This window comes from Juglans regia, chromosome 11 (assembly GCF_001411555.2).
Source record: "Juglans regia cultivar Chandler chromosome 11, Walnut 2.0, whole genome shotgun sequence".
Lineage (NCBI taxonomy): Eukaryota > Viridiplantae > Streptophyta > Magnoliopsida > Fagales > Juglandaceae > Juglans > Juglans regia.
In genome coordinates, this window is record NC_049911.1 from 26,779,683 (window position 1) to 26,797,368 (window position 17,686).

At 35.7% G+C, this 17,686-nt stretch overlaps 2 protein-coding genes across 2 annotated transcripts; one reads left to right on the plus strand and one right to left on the minus strand.

The window, feature by feature from the left end:
- The first annotated feature begins 556 nt into the window (after window positions 1–556).
- On the plus strand, window positions 557–4,493 carry LOC109007756 (mannan endo-1,4-beta-mannosidase 4-like). The gene is made up of 5 exons (XM_018987574.2): window positions 557–1,103; window positions 1,210–1,404; window positions 3,468–3,590; window positions 3,765–3,964; window positions 4,048–4,493. Exons 1-5 carry the CDS (start codon window positions 762–764, stop codon window positions 4,400–4,402), a joined length of 1,215 nt encoding a protein of 404 aa, XP_018843119.2. The 5' UTR covers window positions 557–761; the 3' UTR covers window positions 4,403–4,493.
- A 219-nt stretch (window positions 4,494–4,712) lies between these two features.
- Window positions 4,713–17,330, minus strand: LOC109007755 (paladin-like). The gene is made up of 19 exons (XM_018987573.2): window positions 16,821–17,330; window positions 15,975–16,106; window positions 15,132–15,203; window positions 13,523–13,593; window positions 13,300–13,399; window positions 13,110–13,208; window positions 12,132–12,258; window positions 11,900–12,033; window positions 11,759–11,818; window positions 11,356–11,591; window positions 10,630–11,059; window positions 9,466–9,789; window positions 8,721–9,323; window positions 8,392–8,565; window positions 7,638–7,868; window positions 7,266–7,549; window positions 6,261–6,542; window positions 5,538–5,660; window positions 4,713–4,967 (listed from the first exon to the last, which is right to left on the minus strand). The coding sequence occupies exons 1-19, from the start codon at window positions 17,175–17,177 to the stop codon at window positions 4,835–4,837; spliced, it is 3,972 nt and encodes a 1,323-aa protein (XP_018843118.2). The 5' UTR covers window positions 17,178–17,330; the 3' UTR covers window positions 4,713–4,834.
- Between the last annotated feature and the right edge of the window lie 356 nt (window positions 17,331–17,686).

Consider the following 17,686-nt stretch of genomic DNA (forward strand, 5'->3'; position numbering starts at 1 on the left):
GTAGTGCGAATCAAGGACAGAGATGTTATGATCTGGAGGACTGATGAAGCTAGAGCTAGTTTCTTCAAGTTTTTGTCTAAAATCTAAGACTTGTTATTGTCTAAAATCTTAAATCTTAAAGAGTGTGAGTGAATAAAGATAAAAATATAAGGTAGGTAACACAGCATTTGTTGTCGTGCTTACAAATCTTTCAAATGATATTAAAATTCAGACAATATTTAGGACAGGTTTGGTAATTAAAATAAAATATAAAATTTTTATCTCATTTCATCTCATCATTATATTTTTTTTAAATCTCTATATAAAATATAATAAACAATTCAATTTTTTCAAATCTCAATACATTTTTTTTAAATTTTAAAATAATAATAATATTAAAATATAATATTTTAAACTTTAAAACAAAATATAAAATTTTTATCTCACTTACAAACCTGTCCTTAGACTTATTTTCCGTTTTTAGATTCTAGAATTCCAACCTATCGTTACTCTGTCCTTGTAAGTTGTAACGCAGCTTCCTTCTTTATTTAAGGAGGCACCGTCCGCGAGGGAGGGCATCCCACACATACATTCCCCACAAGCCTTCCCTTATGATTTCCCATTCTCTCCCACCTTCTATCCCATGCTTCATCAAGGACATGATTACTGATTTCAGTTCTTAGCTAGTCATCTACCTAAACAGCTAGCTAGCACTCCTCGATCGTTACGAAAAATAAAAAAAGGTTCAAAAACTTTGTTCAGGGCCGCCTAACCAGTTCAGAATGTCGGGGAAGAGAGTTTTCAACTCCCTAATTCTGAAATATTTTATTGTTATCGTACTTTTAGTGCTGCAGGAAAATTGTGGAAGCCTTGCAGGTTCTAGTTTTATCAGAACAGAAGGAACCCATTTCGTTCTGAACGGCAAGTCCTTGTACTTGAACGGCTTCAATGCATACTGGATGATGTACATGGCATCTGACCCTTCGACCAGGGCCAAGGTCTCTACTGCTTTCCAACAAGCTTCCAAGAATGGGATGAATGTGGCAAGAACTTGGGCTTTCAGTGATGGTGGTTTCAGGCCTCTCCAGTCTTCTCCTGGTTTGTATAATGAGGATGTGTTCAGGGTATGTAAGTATATTAATGGTTATTTTACAGGCCCCCCCTTTTTTTTTTCTTTCTGTTTTCCTTATTAACTTGCTCCGGATCCTCGTTCTGAACGGCAATGCTCAGGGATTGGACTTTGTAATCTCAGAAGCCAGAAGATATGGAGTGTACCTGATACTGAGTTTGGTGAATAACTTTGAAGATTATGGGGGAAGAAAGCAATACGTACAGTGGGCAAGGGAGCGAGGTCAGCATTTGGACAACGACGATGACTTTTATACAAACCCTGTCGTCAAAGGATATTACAGAGATCATGTCAAGGTACCAATCGACAATATCAGTGTCCTCCATCCTCTGTTTTCATCAACTCTTGAATCGCCTTTTTTTCTTCTGATCATACACACATTCGAGTTTTTTGATCTTGAGAGTCTTGATGATCATGATATTATAGCATGCTTGTTAGGGAAAACAAAAAAACGTTGGCGACAAGTGAGTTTATTTATGAGCCGAAACAAGTGAACTGAGATTATTTTTAATGAAAAATATATCTACGAGGCCACAAAAAATCCTCAAGAAAGTTTATTATTATATGCGAAAAATGGGTAGAAACAGCTTGTCACCAAGGCTATACACCTTTTTCTGTAAAAACATTTTGAGAACTACTGTTTATTGACAACAAAACAAGATGGTAAACTAGGTAGGTTGGACGTTCTTTTTCAACATTTTTTTCTCCTTGGCAGAAGGAAAGTAGGTTGGACATTCGAACTCAAGTGAATATTCCTTAAATTATCAGACTTTAATGCATGAGGGGGGGGGGGTCAAAGATGCAGTGAAGCTAGCAAACTATCACTAGTACGGCCTCTAGGCTATATAAATTGCTTTTATATTTGTGGGGTCCATCTTCTATATAGTACTTCTAAGTTCTAACTTCTAGACCCTTCTTTTGTTGTTTTGATGATCTTAGAGCATTGGCAATGGACTAGCCATTGCCAAGTCTAAAATTTGGCTAAAATCTTACATTTTGGCTATTGTATTAACTTTTGACTATCTAAGTCCACATTGGACTAGCTATTTTAAAGTCAAAATAATATTATTATATTATATATTTTAATAATATTTGACAAATTTTTTTTTTTCATATTTTGTAAATATACTTCATATATTTTAATAATATTTGATAAAAAAAAATTATACAACAATTCTTGAAACCAACAAATTAATTTTTGCTAACTTTTTTTTTTGCTATTTATATTTTTATATTGTGTATTAAGCTAATAATGATAGAAAATAAATGTACCCTCAATTAGAAACTTTATCATAAAAGAAAAGTAATTTGGCAAGAAAAATTACCAAAAAGGGAGGGAAAGGGAGGGAAATTGAGAAAAAATAATAAAAAACTCATTTGGTCCTTCAATAGTGTATAGCCAAATATAGCTAGGTGGAGAAAATTACTGTAGCTCAAAACTAAAATATATGGCTATAGCTAGTTCAATGTAGAAATTTTGTGATAAAAGAAGGTAAAATTTGCACTTGACTTTGGCAATGGCTAGGCCATTGCCAATGCTCTAATTAATTGGTAGACTTCTAAATGGTGATTTCATGCGTAGAGCATGCATGCAAATATTAATGTATCAGGGGCTGAGCCGTTAGAGGGCTAGGTCATTAAGAACTTTGTCTAGCTAAAGCCTCCAACTAATAAAGACTAGCTCTACCCTATAAATTAGCTTTAAAATAATTTTTAAGAATAAAAAATACTTTAATTATAAAAATAATTTTATAAAAATAAATCTACAAATTGACAAAATTTAATATAATACGTTAGATTGTAAAATTATTTTTATAATAAAATAGATCTAATATATCATATGAAATCATATCAATTTATTAGTTTATTTTAAAAATTACCAATTTATTTTCCTATTAATGATGATAAATAAAAGAATTAGTTATCTCTTCATTCAATTATCTTGAATGGCTTGCTATTTTGTTTTCATGAGATGCAAAAAGGAAAGAGTAAAATCATTTATTGTGTATTTTTAAGGGAAGAGAAAAAAAAAATTAAATTGCTAGATTTGCCACATTTTCTTATATAATTTGTCTGACTCTCAAATCTTTTATATATTATCTCTCAAAATAATATTTTATTTATTGGTTATTTTGAGTATGTTCTTCTGGAACGAACGCGTCCTGATCATCTTTTAAATAGAGTTTTCAAATGACTGATCCACCTTATAATTAGATTATATGATCTTCCAGAGTTGATTATAGATATTGTAGAAGATTCACTTCATGTGTAATTAACTCTGACTCACCATTTGGGGCGAAAAAAGATTTTAAAACTACTGATTTGTTCTTGAAATGGTGGTTACATTAAAATCATGCAGACAGTGCTCACGAGGAAAAACTCCATTACCGGGATGTTGTATAAAGACGACCCTTTCATTTTTGCATTGGAACTAATGAATGAACCTCGTTGCCAAACTGACCCCTCTGGCAGATTTATTCAGGTCTCTCTCTCTCTGATCTCTCTCTCAAAATTTTTTTTTTTTAAAAAAAAGTTCAATTTCGAATTAATTTGCATGCAAGAAAATGTTGCCAACTTTATGGTTTTGATATATAATAACTAAAAGCTAATCTGCATGTATCATTTAGTTTTTTATGAACATCTGAATGTTCTTCAGGAATGGGTGACAGAAATGGCAGCATATGTAAAGTCCATTGATGAGAATCATTTACTGGAAATAGGGCTGGAAGGATTTTATGGGAAAACAGCAAAGCAGATGTACAATCCTGGGAACCAGCTTGTTGGGACTGATTTCATTTCCAACAATCAGTTACACCAAGTTGATTTTGCCACCATTCATCTCTACCCTGAGCAATGGTATTTATGTTTTCCCAAACCTCCTGAAAACACAAAAATCACTTGCACTTTAGAATAATAATGAAGACGATCGATGATGGCAGGTTAGCGGGTTCAAACGATGAGGTCCAAGCTGCTTTTGTGGATAAATGGATTGAAGCGCACATTGAAGACTCAAAATCAGTACTGAATAAACCACTCATTCTGGGTGAGTTTGGCAAGTCTTCAAAACTTCCTGGGTACAGCCTAGAAAAAAGGGACCATTATTTTAGTAAGCTGTATAACGCCATCTACACCAGCGCTAAGAGTGGAGGCCCATTTGTTGGTGGGATTTTCTGGCAGCTCATGACCCAAGGAATGGATAATTTTAGAGATGGGTACGAGGTTGTATTGGAGGAAAGCCCTTCAACAGCCAGGGTGATCGCTCTACAGTCTCGCAATCTCTCAATTCTCCCATGAAAGCACATCTTTTCTCGATCCTGTTAAGTGTACTCCCCTAATATAAACAACATAATATTGAAAAAGAAGAAGAACTCGATTAAGATCATGACCCAACTTCTTGAGCACACTTGAGCATTAATAATTGTTACAAATCACTCTCTTCCTAAAAAACTTTCAATAAATGTCACAAATCACTCCTAACACAATATTACTGACAATTCTAAGAAATTTGGAAGTTTCATCATTTTACGAGGATAGAATTCTCGATTCTGGACCGTAGAGGCTACCCTTTTGTCTAAAATTCACGTTGCAACATTCTTGGGTTCTGTTTTTTTTTTTTTTTTATCAGTTCATGTGGATGTTTGATTTTCTGGTAAAGTGGAGATGTGTCTTTCCGGGCATTGCCAGCTTACACAAATCTAATATACGAGCATTGTTATATGACTGAAATCATTTATCTATTCTAAGGTTGTTACATAGATGTCCAAGTTCAGGCCTTGCATCCATCCACGACGCGAACTCCATCTCCGCTGCTGAAGTGGAGTAAAGATAAGACCTGAAGGTGATTAGGAAAAAATACCGCCTGCAGGATGGATACAAAAGAACTCGTTATATGGAAGAGCACAATAAGAGAAGTAAAACATTGCCTTTAAAAGCTTGAAGATCATGCATGCAGTAGTTATTGAAACCTGCTCCACTTAAGCTAACATGCAAACATAGTCAACATGAGTCATTTCCTATTCATCCTTAACATCTACTTGGGAGAGAAGAAGCCTTGCCCCTGGATGAAATGCGGATAATTTGTTAGTCAATTAAAAGTGAGCATAACTGGATATCATTCCGCTTGTAGCACTTTTAGGTTAAAGACCACATACTGCAAACCAAAATTTCTGCTCTCTCCCTTAAAATAGAAGCACAAACTAGCACTTACTCTCAGAAAAAGAGTCATCAGGCACCAGGGTGCATGATAGCAAACTATCTCCTCAAATAGACACTCCCTTAACGTAAAAGCTCTACAGTCTACACTCATCTAAGGATAATTATTGACCTATATGATCGCCACTTACCAAAAGAAAAATAGTTACTAAAAGCAAAAAGGAATAGAACAAGCCAGTAAGTGAATGCTGTTAGAAAGATGCGTGCACGAACCAACCTTAAAGCCTTAATTCCCATATCCATGTTGTAAGCTCTCTGCTCATCATCACCATCTGGGAACTTCTCAAGTTCCTTACTGTGATTGAGAATATCATCTCGTAAATGCCCTGCACCCCTACACCTTTAAAAGCGAATGAACAAACTTAGTGCCATCATTTAGAAAAAGCCAAAGGCTAAAAGGTAAAAGGGAAAATTCCACTTTGCACCCCCAAACTACTAACCCTTTTACAATGTGCCCCAAACTATCAACTTTACACATTGCATCCACAATCTATAAAAAATTACAATTTGCACCCATTTATATGTTTGCCAAGATGGTCCAATCTTGACGGGGTCCAACTTAAAGGAAACAACAAGTGTGCAAGTTTTTAGTAATTTGAAGTTACAGTGTATCGAAGTTGGTAACTTGAGGCACATTGCAAAAGAGACGGCAGTTGGGGCTAGATTGATTTTCCAAGGTAAAATGAGAGTAAAAAAACAAAAATCTTCAAAAAATATAAAATAAAACAAAAGCCAATCGATTGCATGAATACTCAAAGAAAGCAATAGCCAATTACAAAGGCATTTTGTATTCAGCAAACAACAACAACCCCCCCCCCCCCAAAAAAAAAAAAAAAAAAGGCACACCAACAAGATGATATTCTTTATTACAAGAAGGAACTTAAGGTGTAATAAAGTGGAATATCACCACTACCCCTGGTGTTCCCAAGAAATGGCATACCTTTCAATAATGATGTCAACATCTGCTTTGCTTTGGGGACCATATGCGAGTACTCTTGTAAGGCTTAGTATGTCACGGTAATCACCCATCCTCAGAGCTTCTTCATCAGAAGCTTGAGAAGGCAAGTTCTCTTCATTCCTAGAAAGTAGATTTGTATCAACTGATGACTGAGTTTTTGATGCAAAATTTGCCTCTGCACCAAGTCTAATGCATGTAATTGCCATCGCATAGGCAACTCCTCCAAACCCGGTGTGCGATACAAAAAGGTAACACCCTGCAGCACTATAGAAAAAGTTATTGTTAATTTTAGTTCGTTATTTAAATTAAGGAAAAAATTATTGTGCAGCTAGCTATATAAGATATTATGCAGCCTGACTGAAACATGCTGAATTAATGATCCAGTCACCCCTGCTGGTGTAGCAGCCTTTGGATGAGCAGCAGCACAAAGAAGTTTCAAAAAAGGGCAAAACTCATAAAAAAGGGAAGAAAACTAGAAATCTCTATAAATACAAACCAATCAAAGTCTAAGGATCAACACCTGATCATATACAAAATAAAGTTCATGATCTGGGTGTATCAACATTATCATTGTTATGATCATTATCAACTTTTTTCTTTGTAATGATTAGGTGATCTAACCTCCAATAGCTATGTTACTTTTGAGAAAGGAAAGAAGAATAAGACGACAGTGAGAAATTTAACCAAGCTTTGTTTTGTACACAGATGTTAAAAGATATGAAGGATGGAGAATGGGAAGAAAAGAAATGTTGGATTGGATGTTGATAGACATAGGGATAAATTTGTAAGAAGCTTAATGGAATCTTCAACTTATGAGGTCATCTGGCAATTGTACTTTTTTAACAAAGGCCAGCTGTGGACCCTTTTCAGCCATCAATTAAACTATGATGCAGCAAGCTGTAACAAAATTGGTTACTACTATAATATATCACTGATCTTTTAATAGCCATATTGCTCATAGCATACACGTTAGGTATGAACACTTACTCATCTTTGCAGTACCGGATTGCATCGACATCAGAAGCTAAAGCCTCTCTTTCTCTAGTCAATGGTATTCTCCTATATGTTATATTATAGCCCTCAACTTTCAAAGCGGCATATACTTCAGCAGGAGTCTTCACATCATCTGCTAAAATGTTTTCCCAGTATCCCATGACACTGGACTGACTCAGTACGGTGCTATATTCTTCACGATGTAAAAGCATCCGTCCACCAGACTGTCTGACCTCAGATAATATATCTTCCTTTAGTCTTGCCTCCATGTGTTCCACCTGCATAATGAGTAGAAAAAGTAAGTGGGGAAACCACTGTGGCTTAATGACTAGTTTTTAGAATTAAAAAGTATTCATGGTGACATACCACTGGACCAGTGATTCCCACATGCTCGAGTGTATCAACAGGCTTATTTAGCTCTCTCAAGACAAATGGTGTGCCATTTATGTAAACTACCGCTTCTTCTCTCAGATCAGTTAATATCACTTTACAAGCAACTGAGCCTTCTGCTTCAGGCTTGGCACCTAAATATGCTAACATCTCTTTTGCCCCAGCAATTGTTGGAGTTGCCATGCTGTACACAGGGAATCCATCTACCTGAAATAAAAATTTCAAGAACTTTTACCCTTAATTCTCAGTTGATTGCACAGAAGTAAATCGCAAAAACACCCACCAACTTGCTTCACCTCAGATGCAAATACTGAAAAGAATATATAAGAAATATGTATCTATACTAAATCAATAAATTTAATCAGAAAGGAAATGCCTAATGACCAAAATAAACTTATTCCTAAAACTTCTAAGACAGTAGACCCGTTTGGATTCAGAGATGAGTTGAGATGATTTTAGATAAGTTTAATAAAATATTGTTAGAATATTATTTTTTAATATTATTATTGTTTTGGGATTTGAAAAAGTAGAATTGTTTATTATATTTTGTGGGGGAATTTGGGAAAGTTGTAATGATAAAATGAGATGAGTTGAGATGTGTTTCCAATCCAAACCGGGGCTAATTCTACTTACTCATGAATGATCCAGTAGGTTTGTATTAGATATTCTTTGTTTACCATAGACACGAGGGATTTAATGATAATCATATACTTCTACAGAAATTATATACCTTGCAAACGTATGGTGCACCATCAATATGTATGTGGCTGGAAGTTCTTTGACCAGGAAAGAAATACATTTTCAGTATGGAGCCTTTACCCAAAACTGAACCATTACGGGACTTAACAAGGGCATCCATCACCACATCACCATGTTGGGACTCAAGTGGTGCTCTTAACTCTTCCTGAATTTTAAAATCAAAATAAGTGTGCAATCATATGTAAGTCTTAAAAGTTAAAATAATATAAAATTAAGAAAAACCCTACATTTCATTATGCCCCGAGTCTATTAGGAATATAGTAAAATAAATTAGCTTTAACAAAGAAGAAGAGAATTTACAGGGACAGTAAAAAATCGCCCAGGCCTTAATCTTATGCTCCATTTCATTGCTGGGACCTCTGGTCTCTGATGCAACCAATTCTTAAATGTCATCCTGGATTCTCCTTGCCCACAAAACCCATCAAATGCTTCACTTCCAAGATATGCTGCAAAGGTGATTAAACGGAAGTACCGCTCCAAGCACTCGGCCCCACGGTTCAATGCAAGTCTCCTTACCCTTGGCTCAATATCTTGTTGATTGAATACATTCCAATATTTCAGAACCGCTTGTCGTATGTTTTGCAATGCAGAACATCTGTCAATAATAGCATCTAAGACCTCCCGGCATTCCACCCCATTATCAAATAGTCTCGTTATCTTCCACAACAACAAAATGTCATTTATCCCAAAAACCTGACCTTGCTCCTTTTCAGATCTTACTTTTGTGATACGGGTGGTTGATACAACAACACTAACTCCTGTTTCCTCACCACTTGAAGTGCCACCATTTTCCTCTTCGTGATTCATATCATCAAGTGGGATTTTTATAGGTCTTCCATAATCAATTCGAAGTTTCAGAAGGCAAGCAATTACAGTACCAGTTGTTGTCCTTCCTCTACCCATCTGTGAATATTAAAAAAGCATATAACGTAAAGAAATGGAAAGAAAAGAAATAGGTGGGAAATTCACACACATATACGAACATCTACATCTACATCTCCATGCACATGCAAGGCAAAATCAACTGAAGAATGAAAATCTTAACCTGGCAATTGAAAACAAAAGCAGTATCCTTGGTAGCAGAAGCAATATTCACTGCCAATGTGTCAAAGTCAGAACTTTTGGGAGCTTTACCATCAGTGATGGGCACACGTGCATACTTGATGGGAAAACCATCAGCCTCCAAACTTTTAAAAACCTCAAGTGGGGTCTGAATAGCATCAGTATTCACATGTTCCCAAGCATCAAATATTTGCCCGTCATTTGTTTCATGTATAACCATTATAGCACCCCCATAGTGTTCAGATTCCCGAAGGATGTCTTCCTTTAATCGAGCTTCCATTTTTTCAACTCTCTCACGATCAATACCCTGAAAGAATCAAATAACTATTGCAACTTCACCAACTATAGGAAGTGAAAGTTAAAATCCTAAACTGTTTGTAGAAAACACAAAAAACAGGTGCACTTCAAACAAGGAATGTTCTGATGGCATTGAACTGCTATGTTCAAACAAGGGTTGTGTGATATTTTCCATTTCTACAAAACCTGCTCATAATCTTCACCAGTGGAACTAGGTGAAAAGCCAAAATGTATCAGTATCTGCTTTTTGTTTTGGTAAGCAATTGTGTACAGTTTTTTCTATCAGCCAATTAAACCTCAGATATTAGGCCAATATTTATTTAGATCTACTACTCGCAAACACACTTCAGAATGTCCACAACTTTTTTAGTTCTTTCTCACTGCAAGTTTAGATATTGTTCCAACGGACACAGGAAACACAGTGACCATTTATGATGTGGCTTTTCTACATATTTGAATTGCAAAATAGAGGGGGAACAACTATAATGGTCTATGATAAGAGTCCTAGGGCATGAATCAATATTGGGACATGACAGCAGTGACATTAGTCCTCGAACAGTCGATGTAACCAAGCGTCACACTCTTCTTTCATGACAAGGCCACCCCATATTAAAAAGTACATTGCATTAGTAAAAAACACATGGTTTGTTATTTCTACATTCCTGTATTTGCAGGTGTAAATTACACTATATAATAGTGTAAACCCAATAACTTCTGGTGTCTAATAAAAGAGTCAGCTCGAAGCCATATCTACTCCTCCATACTACCGTAACCAATATAACAAAGTTGACAAAGGTATAAGTAGAATTACTACTTATAAAAAAAATAAATTAAAAATACAGATTTTTACCGTGTATTCCAACATGTTTTTGTATGGTCTTTCTACTTCACGGAGAACAAAAGGTTTTCCATTGATGTAAATTACAGGTTCTTCTCTCATGTTGTGCCAAAAAACAGGGCGACCGCCTTTAGAACTGCCAATCCTCTGAATAACTGATCGAATTCCATCAATGGTTGGATTTGCCACCCCATAAACTGGAAACCCAGGGACTTCTCTAAAATTAGGTGCACCCACCACTCTTTCTGGTAAAGTTGCGTTTTGACAAGCAGGACAATGGTCACTTTTAAGAACAGTTTGACTCCCAAGAACCTCTCCTTTTCGCAGGGCGGCAACTACACCCATCTCACAAGGGCGGCCATCGGTAGATTCAACAATCTTCATGAGAGATGGCTTTAAAGTTGCATATCCAAGTGCACCCATTGGATCTCTCCTGAGTAGTCTGCAACAAGGCAAAATCGCAATAAATAAAATTTTAAAAAAAATTAGTAGCCATAAATGCATGAGAAAAGTAAACAATGAGTAAGAAACAGTCTAAACAAAATGAAACCAATTAAAGCAATGTCTCAACCAAAAATTCACCAATTACTCCATAGATGATCCATACAAGTGATAACAACAGATAGTTAGAACTAATTATGCATGAACTCTAACCAACCGGGTGCCCATATATGAATATCATTCTCCAATTGCTAATCTCTATTATGGGCACATACACTACTCTCTATGAAAACTTACCTACGAATAATGCTGTACAGTTCTGGCCTTGCTTTCATCCAGTCAGAAAAAGTGCTATGATCAAATGAACTAGAACAGAGGGATGCTCGCTCTGAATGAATATATACAGCGAAGCATATAAGGAAGTAGTATCTTTCCAAGTACTCCACGAAAAAGGATAACGATGCTTCCCTTTTCATCTCATCTGGTTGATGTAGAATACTATTGCGATAAGTGGCAATTGCTTCACGTAAGTTCTGCGATTGAAATTAAAGAAACTCTTAATATGACATGAATAATACCCCAGAGCTACAAGGCAATAAATGTATATTAAGGAAGCAACAAGACATACAAGGAAAAAAAAGTTGTTTCAGAAAAACCACGAAATAGTTCACCAGAATGGAGTAATATCAGAGCATCAAACCTGCATTGACGCACACTTGTCGATGACCTTATCCACTTGTCTTTTTCCTTCGGCACCCCCCTAAAGACATGCAACTATCAGTAAGAAATTTATGAAATAAAAATATAAATAAATGTTGGTCAAATAGAAAATTTCAAATACCTCTAATACTCGAATCAAGCTTCTTATGACAGCATATTCTCCTCTACGAATTGCGTCTTCTGAATTAGGTAAATGGTCAACAACATTAGCCCCAGCATCAAACACTCTCCCAATGGAATTGGTTCTTGGAATACCTGTTTCATGGGAAAATAACTTACAACATTAGAATTTGTTATCACTAAAAGCTGTACAAATTGCTTAAATGGTAAAGTACAAAAAGTAACAAGACTACCAGAAGATCCAATTCGGTTGAGATAGACCAAAGTTGCAATCACCATCCCAGTTGTAGTTCGTCCACGTCCCATTTGACAATTGAAAATTATCTCTGTGCTTATCTCGGCTTGAGAAATTTTATGAACCTGAATGTACAATGAAGAAAGAAATGGACTGATCTAACAGAAGAATTCAATCACATTGAGAGGTATCCAATAATGTCAAATAATCATCCTTGTCTCGCAAAAAGTAATTAAATCAAATGAAAATAGCATACCACAAATATTTTAAATATTTCTTGTTAAGAAGTAAATAGAATACAAGAGAAGGCATAACAAATGGAATAGTTTTATAAATTAATAGTCACTAAAAAGAGGGGGCTTCTCGCATTGCCAGGCAAAGAAAAATGGATTGTGAAATATTTGTATTTATATTTTTATCTGTGTTTCCATTTTTGCCCCCTCTTTTTCAGGATCAGTTAAAAAAAATTTAATTATACAAAAATATTGAATAAAAAAATCAAATATTAGCTTCTCGTTCTTCAATATGTACCACAACATCTTTTTAGTTGTTTTCCCCATCTGACAATTTGTGATCAAACCTCAAGTCAATCAAGTGGGCTTGCTATAAGTCTTTGAAAATCTAGACTAGGTATTGGATGGTTAAGGTCTCATTTTATTTAGACAAAAGTTTAGACATTTTCTTTTAAGAATTTTGGTTGAATGAAGAAACATGTCCACAATATAGGAAACACAAGTTGCCTCCAGACTCTCACAAACGCAGCAGCTTGCCAATAAAATAATGAACCCAATTACTTTCAGTAACATTGTCAAAACTTATCCAAGTCATCAAATGTAGAACAAAGGAACTAGCAAAAAAAGGGATTACTGGTGATCCCATGCTAGCACGTACTAATTAATTTAAAATCACCATTCTAATTAAAAAAAAAAAAATTATAAGTACCATTCTAATTAAAATTTAAAACATCAAAACTCACCAAACTATCAAAATCTGTCTCCTCTGGTGGTTTTTCATCAGTTATAGGAACACGTTCATAGTCAACAAGGTACCCCTCTACTTGCAATTCCTCATACACCTACAACAAGGGAATAGGTTTAAATCATCTCTAAGAAAACTGGTGAAGCAGTCCTGTTGTTCAAATCTGAGATGACTTCCAATGGCAATACCTCTAATGGTGTTTTTACAGAATCACGAGACACTGGTTCCCACTGGTCCACCATCTGACCATCTGGCAGTTCATCAGTGACAAGGATCTTATTTCCATATCTGCTATGTCAGATGCACAAATAAAGTTTGCTATCATGCAAATCTGGAGTAATCTATGGTAAAGACACCATGAATCATAGGTAAGACAGTACAGATTCTACAGAGTGCATCAATGGAATATACCTTGCAGCTTCCATCAAGATATCTTCTTTCAATCGTGCTTCCATTTGTTCAACCCTACCCCTGTTGATTCCCTGAATAGTATAAAAAGTCAAAACCAAGTTGCACCACGCCCTCGAGAAACCTTATGCTTGCCCAAGTGCTTACACAACTAAATAAATGTTAAATTCACTATACCCAGCATAACCCAAAAAACCCTAAACTCTTGGAAAGAAAGCTCCAAAGCTCTTTAACAACGTAACGAATTAGAACATGGAGCATTGTCTCCCAACTACATTAATGTATATGACACAAGTCAACTATTATCTTTTCATGCTCCATAGTGCACCAAACAAAGAAGGCTATCTTAGGAGATTAGATTACTTTTTTAATACGTTATTCTCATGGGCTAAAGCTATTGACTTCACTGGGCTTGATTTTCACGATTTCTTGGTATCTATTAGATTACTCTTTTTAATACGCTATTCTCATAGCCAAACTATTATCTACTTGGGCTATGCCTACTTTTCCATTATGAATAAAATCATTTACTTATAAAAAAAGACTAAGCTCGAATTTACCTCCCAAAGCCTGATAGAACAATCAAATATCGCATGTCTCCCATATATCCTACCATCATCTAGCCCCAAATCATGACTAAGTGCTGCATCTCTAAGTAAATCAATGGATAGTCTTGATTTTATTGACAATAAAGGTGTAATGAGACCAAAATTTTCAAATGATAAGGATAAAAACATCCCTAGTTTGAGTGACACATATGTATGTACGTATGTATGTATGGCATATCTATCATATGTATGTACAAACAAATTTTGTAAATGATGATTTGATACCCCACAATGAGTGAGCATAGATGGTAAATGGGATCCTACATTGCTTGGGAGGGAGAAGTTCTTACTCTTCGTAATGATTCCTAATGGCTCCAATTGTACCATTGACTAGTCTTTTTGGAGTATAGGTAATGAATAGGATCCCAAATCGCATGGGAGGGTGAAGTTCTTACTCTTAATAATGATTCCAAGGGACTCCAATTGTACTATTGACTAGTCTTTTGAAATACAGGTAGATGCAATTTGGGCCTTCCTCGGAGTGTTACAAATGATATCATAACCAATCCCCACCAGAAGTGTGGGATTTGCGCCGTGCCATATGATGAATGGCCCGACGAGGAATTTAAGGGGAGGGAATGTAATACCCCATTGTGAGTGAGTATAGGTGGTGCGTAGGATGCAATATTGCTTGGGAGGGAGAAGTCCTTGCTCTTTATAATGATTCTAATGGGCTCTAATTGTACCATTAGCTAGTCCTTTTAGAGTATAGGTTTATACGTGGCTTAGGCCTTCTTTGGGGTATTGATGACCTCTCTTCTACTTGCATTCTTTTCACACTTAAAAAGTAAAGCATTTAAAATATTTGCAACACCAAAACCCCAAAGGATAACATAAAATATCACATTCAGGTACTAGTCATTCCAAAAATGTAATACCATAGCTATGAGTGCTAGAACGCAATTAGTCGAACTCTAAATACAAAGTTACAAAGGAAAGAACTTATAATATTGAAGAAAAGATACGTCAATTCATAATAATTAAATTTATTTGAAATAAGATACCATATACTCAAGGTTTGAGAAGGGCTGCTCCACATCACGCAGAACAAAGGGGCGCCCATTGATGTAGACCACCTGATTTAAGAATAGGAAGAAGCAATTCATAAATTGGAACACAAAGGGAGCCTATATTTTAGATGAGACTTTGAACGTCCTAGTGCCTAATTTCTGATTAAACTGTTTTTACATAGAATTACAGTGAAACATTCATGTATTCATGTATTCAAAGGGTTCCCTGGTCACTGATGCACAAGAGATACAATACTAAATACTCAACACATTATGGATGACATTATTCTATATGGACTATTAGTTTCTGTCAACAAAACTCTACTAAACGGTAATCCCAACTAATTGGATTCAATAACTAGATACAATTAAACTTTTATCCATACTGACCACCTACCTCAACCTTTTCTATTTATTACACGATATGCAAAAGGAAACAACGATAAAGTATAACTCAGGATTTTTGTGATTGTCAACAGGTAAACTATGTTTTAGATTTGAATTTTTCATCTGTGACAAATAAATTATAATGAAATTCACTATAGTCTTTATTCCTTCATCAAGCTCTACTTTCTTTTGAGATTCTATAAAATGTCAGTAAGATTGATAGCACCAAATACAGCTAAAAGTATCCTTCTCTTTTCTCTCTGAGAAACATGTTTCCTATTAAAGCTTCATGTTTTGATGTCTGATAATTCATAGGGTCTTGATCAATAGTCAATGCCTTAATGTGACTAGCTTATTGCATTAGACCATGACTCAAACATAAACTAAAGGATATCTGTATGAGAAAATATTCATCTAGAAATAGAGTGTCATGGTAACAGATGAATTTACCGGTTCCTCACGAAGACTGATCCATAGAACTTGTGCTTGCTTGCCATGTATTTGAGCCCCAATATGCTTCAGAACATTGCGGATTCCATCGATTGTTGGGATTGCAACACCATGAACAGGTAATGAGTCGGCCTATTAATAGCAACCATAAATTGTAAAGGAAAAATAAATATAATAAAAAATACATTAAAAAGAATAACAATGCATCAGAGAATATACAAAGGCATCCACAGATACGGGCACTGCATAATGTGCATTGGATCACAGATCGAGAATAAAATTTTGGTTCATGCTAGCCAAAACCTTATTACAGGATGCAACACAATCAGTGACTTTCGAAAATAACCAAGATCGGTGAAGTGAAAAGAAAGGAAATGAATAGACCAAACGAGGCACAAATTGGTCACTCCCAAAATGCATATTACGTGGTCATAGAAGTTTAATACAAACCTCCAACATTTGAAATCGCAGGTTTTGAGGTAAGTTGGTGGTGACGCACCAAAAGCAGATGCATAAAAAGGGAACTACAAAATACATTAGCACTCAAGAGCATTAAAACAAGTAGAATTTTTAAGCACTGTTCCAACTTCCGAAGAAAGATAAGTCCGTTTACAAGAAGATAAATGAGCTATCCGAGGAGTGAAATTAATCAGAGGAACAAAATTTATGTGAGTCTGGATAAGTCAGAGGAACCCTGAAATTCATGTCGCGAACAACTTCCGATTAAAAACTTTACCAAATAAATAGAAAGAATTAAAAAAAACAGAACAGTACAAAAATCAAACAACGGAGGAGCAACAAGACATCCAAGAAAATGTACCGAAATGAGGAAAAGGAGGGGAAAACCTGACGGTAATTGGGAGCACCGTCGATCTGGGGAGACAAGCGTTTGTTCTGGCAGCCAGGGAAATGGTCACTCTTGAGAATGGTCTTCTTACCCAGCACGGATCCCCCTCTCAACATCATCACCTGCTCTGGCTCCTTGGCTATCGACATTGCTCTCTCCATACTTGCTACACACCTCCACACGAACACTTGCGCAGATTTTCTGAACTTTAAGTTAGTTCTAAAGCAAAGCAAGAGTGTGCCCTCTGTAAGTCCGCAGCTAGGGATTGTGAGTTGGGAGGATATTGTTTTGTAGTATGTGCAGGCAGAGAGTCCCCGCCGGGCCCCGAGATTTCGGAACGTGAAACTTGTGTGCATGAATAAAGTATTGGAATGGCCCTATGGGTGCAGTACTGCTCTCTTTCTTTTACTGTTTTTGTGATTCTCTTGTACCTTGTTATCCCGCGTCTGCCATGAATATTCTTCCGCACTTGCCTTGTCTCTGTATGCGCAAGACCCATCTCATCTGCCCCCATCACCCAACGACACCTACCCTCTGTTTTTTTAGGGAAATCCTCTGCCCTCGCTTATAAATATACGTATTGCGGTAGAAGATTTAGTTTAAATAGTTTTAAAAAATGTTTAATAAAAAAAATAGGTTATTTGGATATTATATATTATATATTAAAATAATTTTAATTTTAAATAAATTAAAAAATACATTCGAGATTTTAGCTTATTTGAAGAAAAGTACGTGTCGATCTTTTGAAGCCAAAATTACTTTAAAATAAGAAAAATGCTACCATGTTACGCAGATAATTTCAATATCATTTGGTTTCATGTGATTTGTTAAAAAAATAAAAAAATATATTTAAAATAAAATGACA

Excerpts from the sequence above, each read along its gene's own strand:
- LOC109007756 (XM_018987574.2), top strand. The coding sequence starts at position 762 with ATGTCGGGGAAGAGAGTTTTCAACTCCCTAATTCTGAAATATTTTATT. Across the intron at positions 1,405-3,467 it reads ATTACAGAGATCATGTCAAG|ACAGTGCTCACGAGGAAAAA; the intron begins GTACCAATCGAC and ends AAAATCATGCAG. Across the intron at positions 3,591-3,764 it reads CCTCTGGCAGATTTATTCAG|GAATGGGTGACAGAAATGGC; the intron begins GTCTCTCTCTCT and ends AATGTTCTTCAG.
- LOC109007755 (XM_018987573.2), bottom strand. The coding sequence starts at position 17,177 with ATGCACACAAGTTTCACGTTCCGAAATCTCGGGGCCCGGCGGGGACTC. Across the intron at positions 15,204-15,974 it reads TCAGTCTTCGTGAGGAACCG|GTGGTCTACATCAATGGGCG; the intron begins GTAAATTCATCT and ends TTCTTAAATCAG. Across the intron at positions 13,594-15,131 it reads TCTCAAACCTTGAGTATATG|GGAATCAACAGGGGTAGGGT; the intron begins GTATCTTATTTC and ends TATACTATTCAG.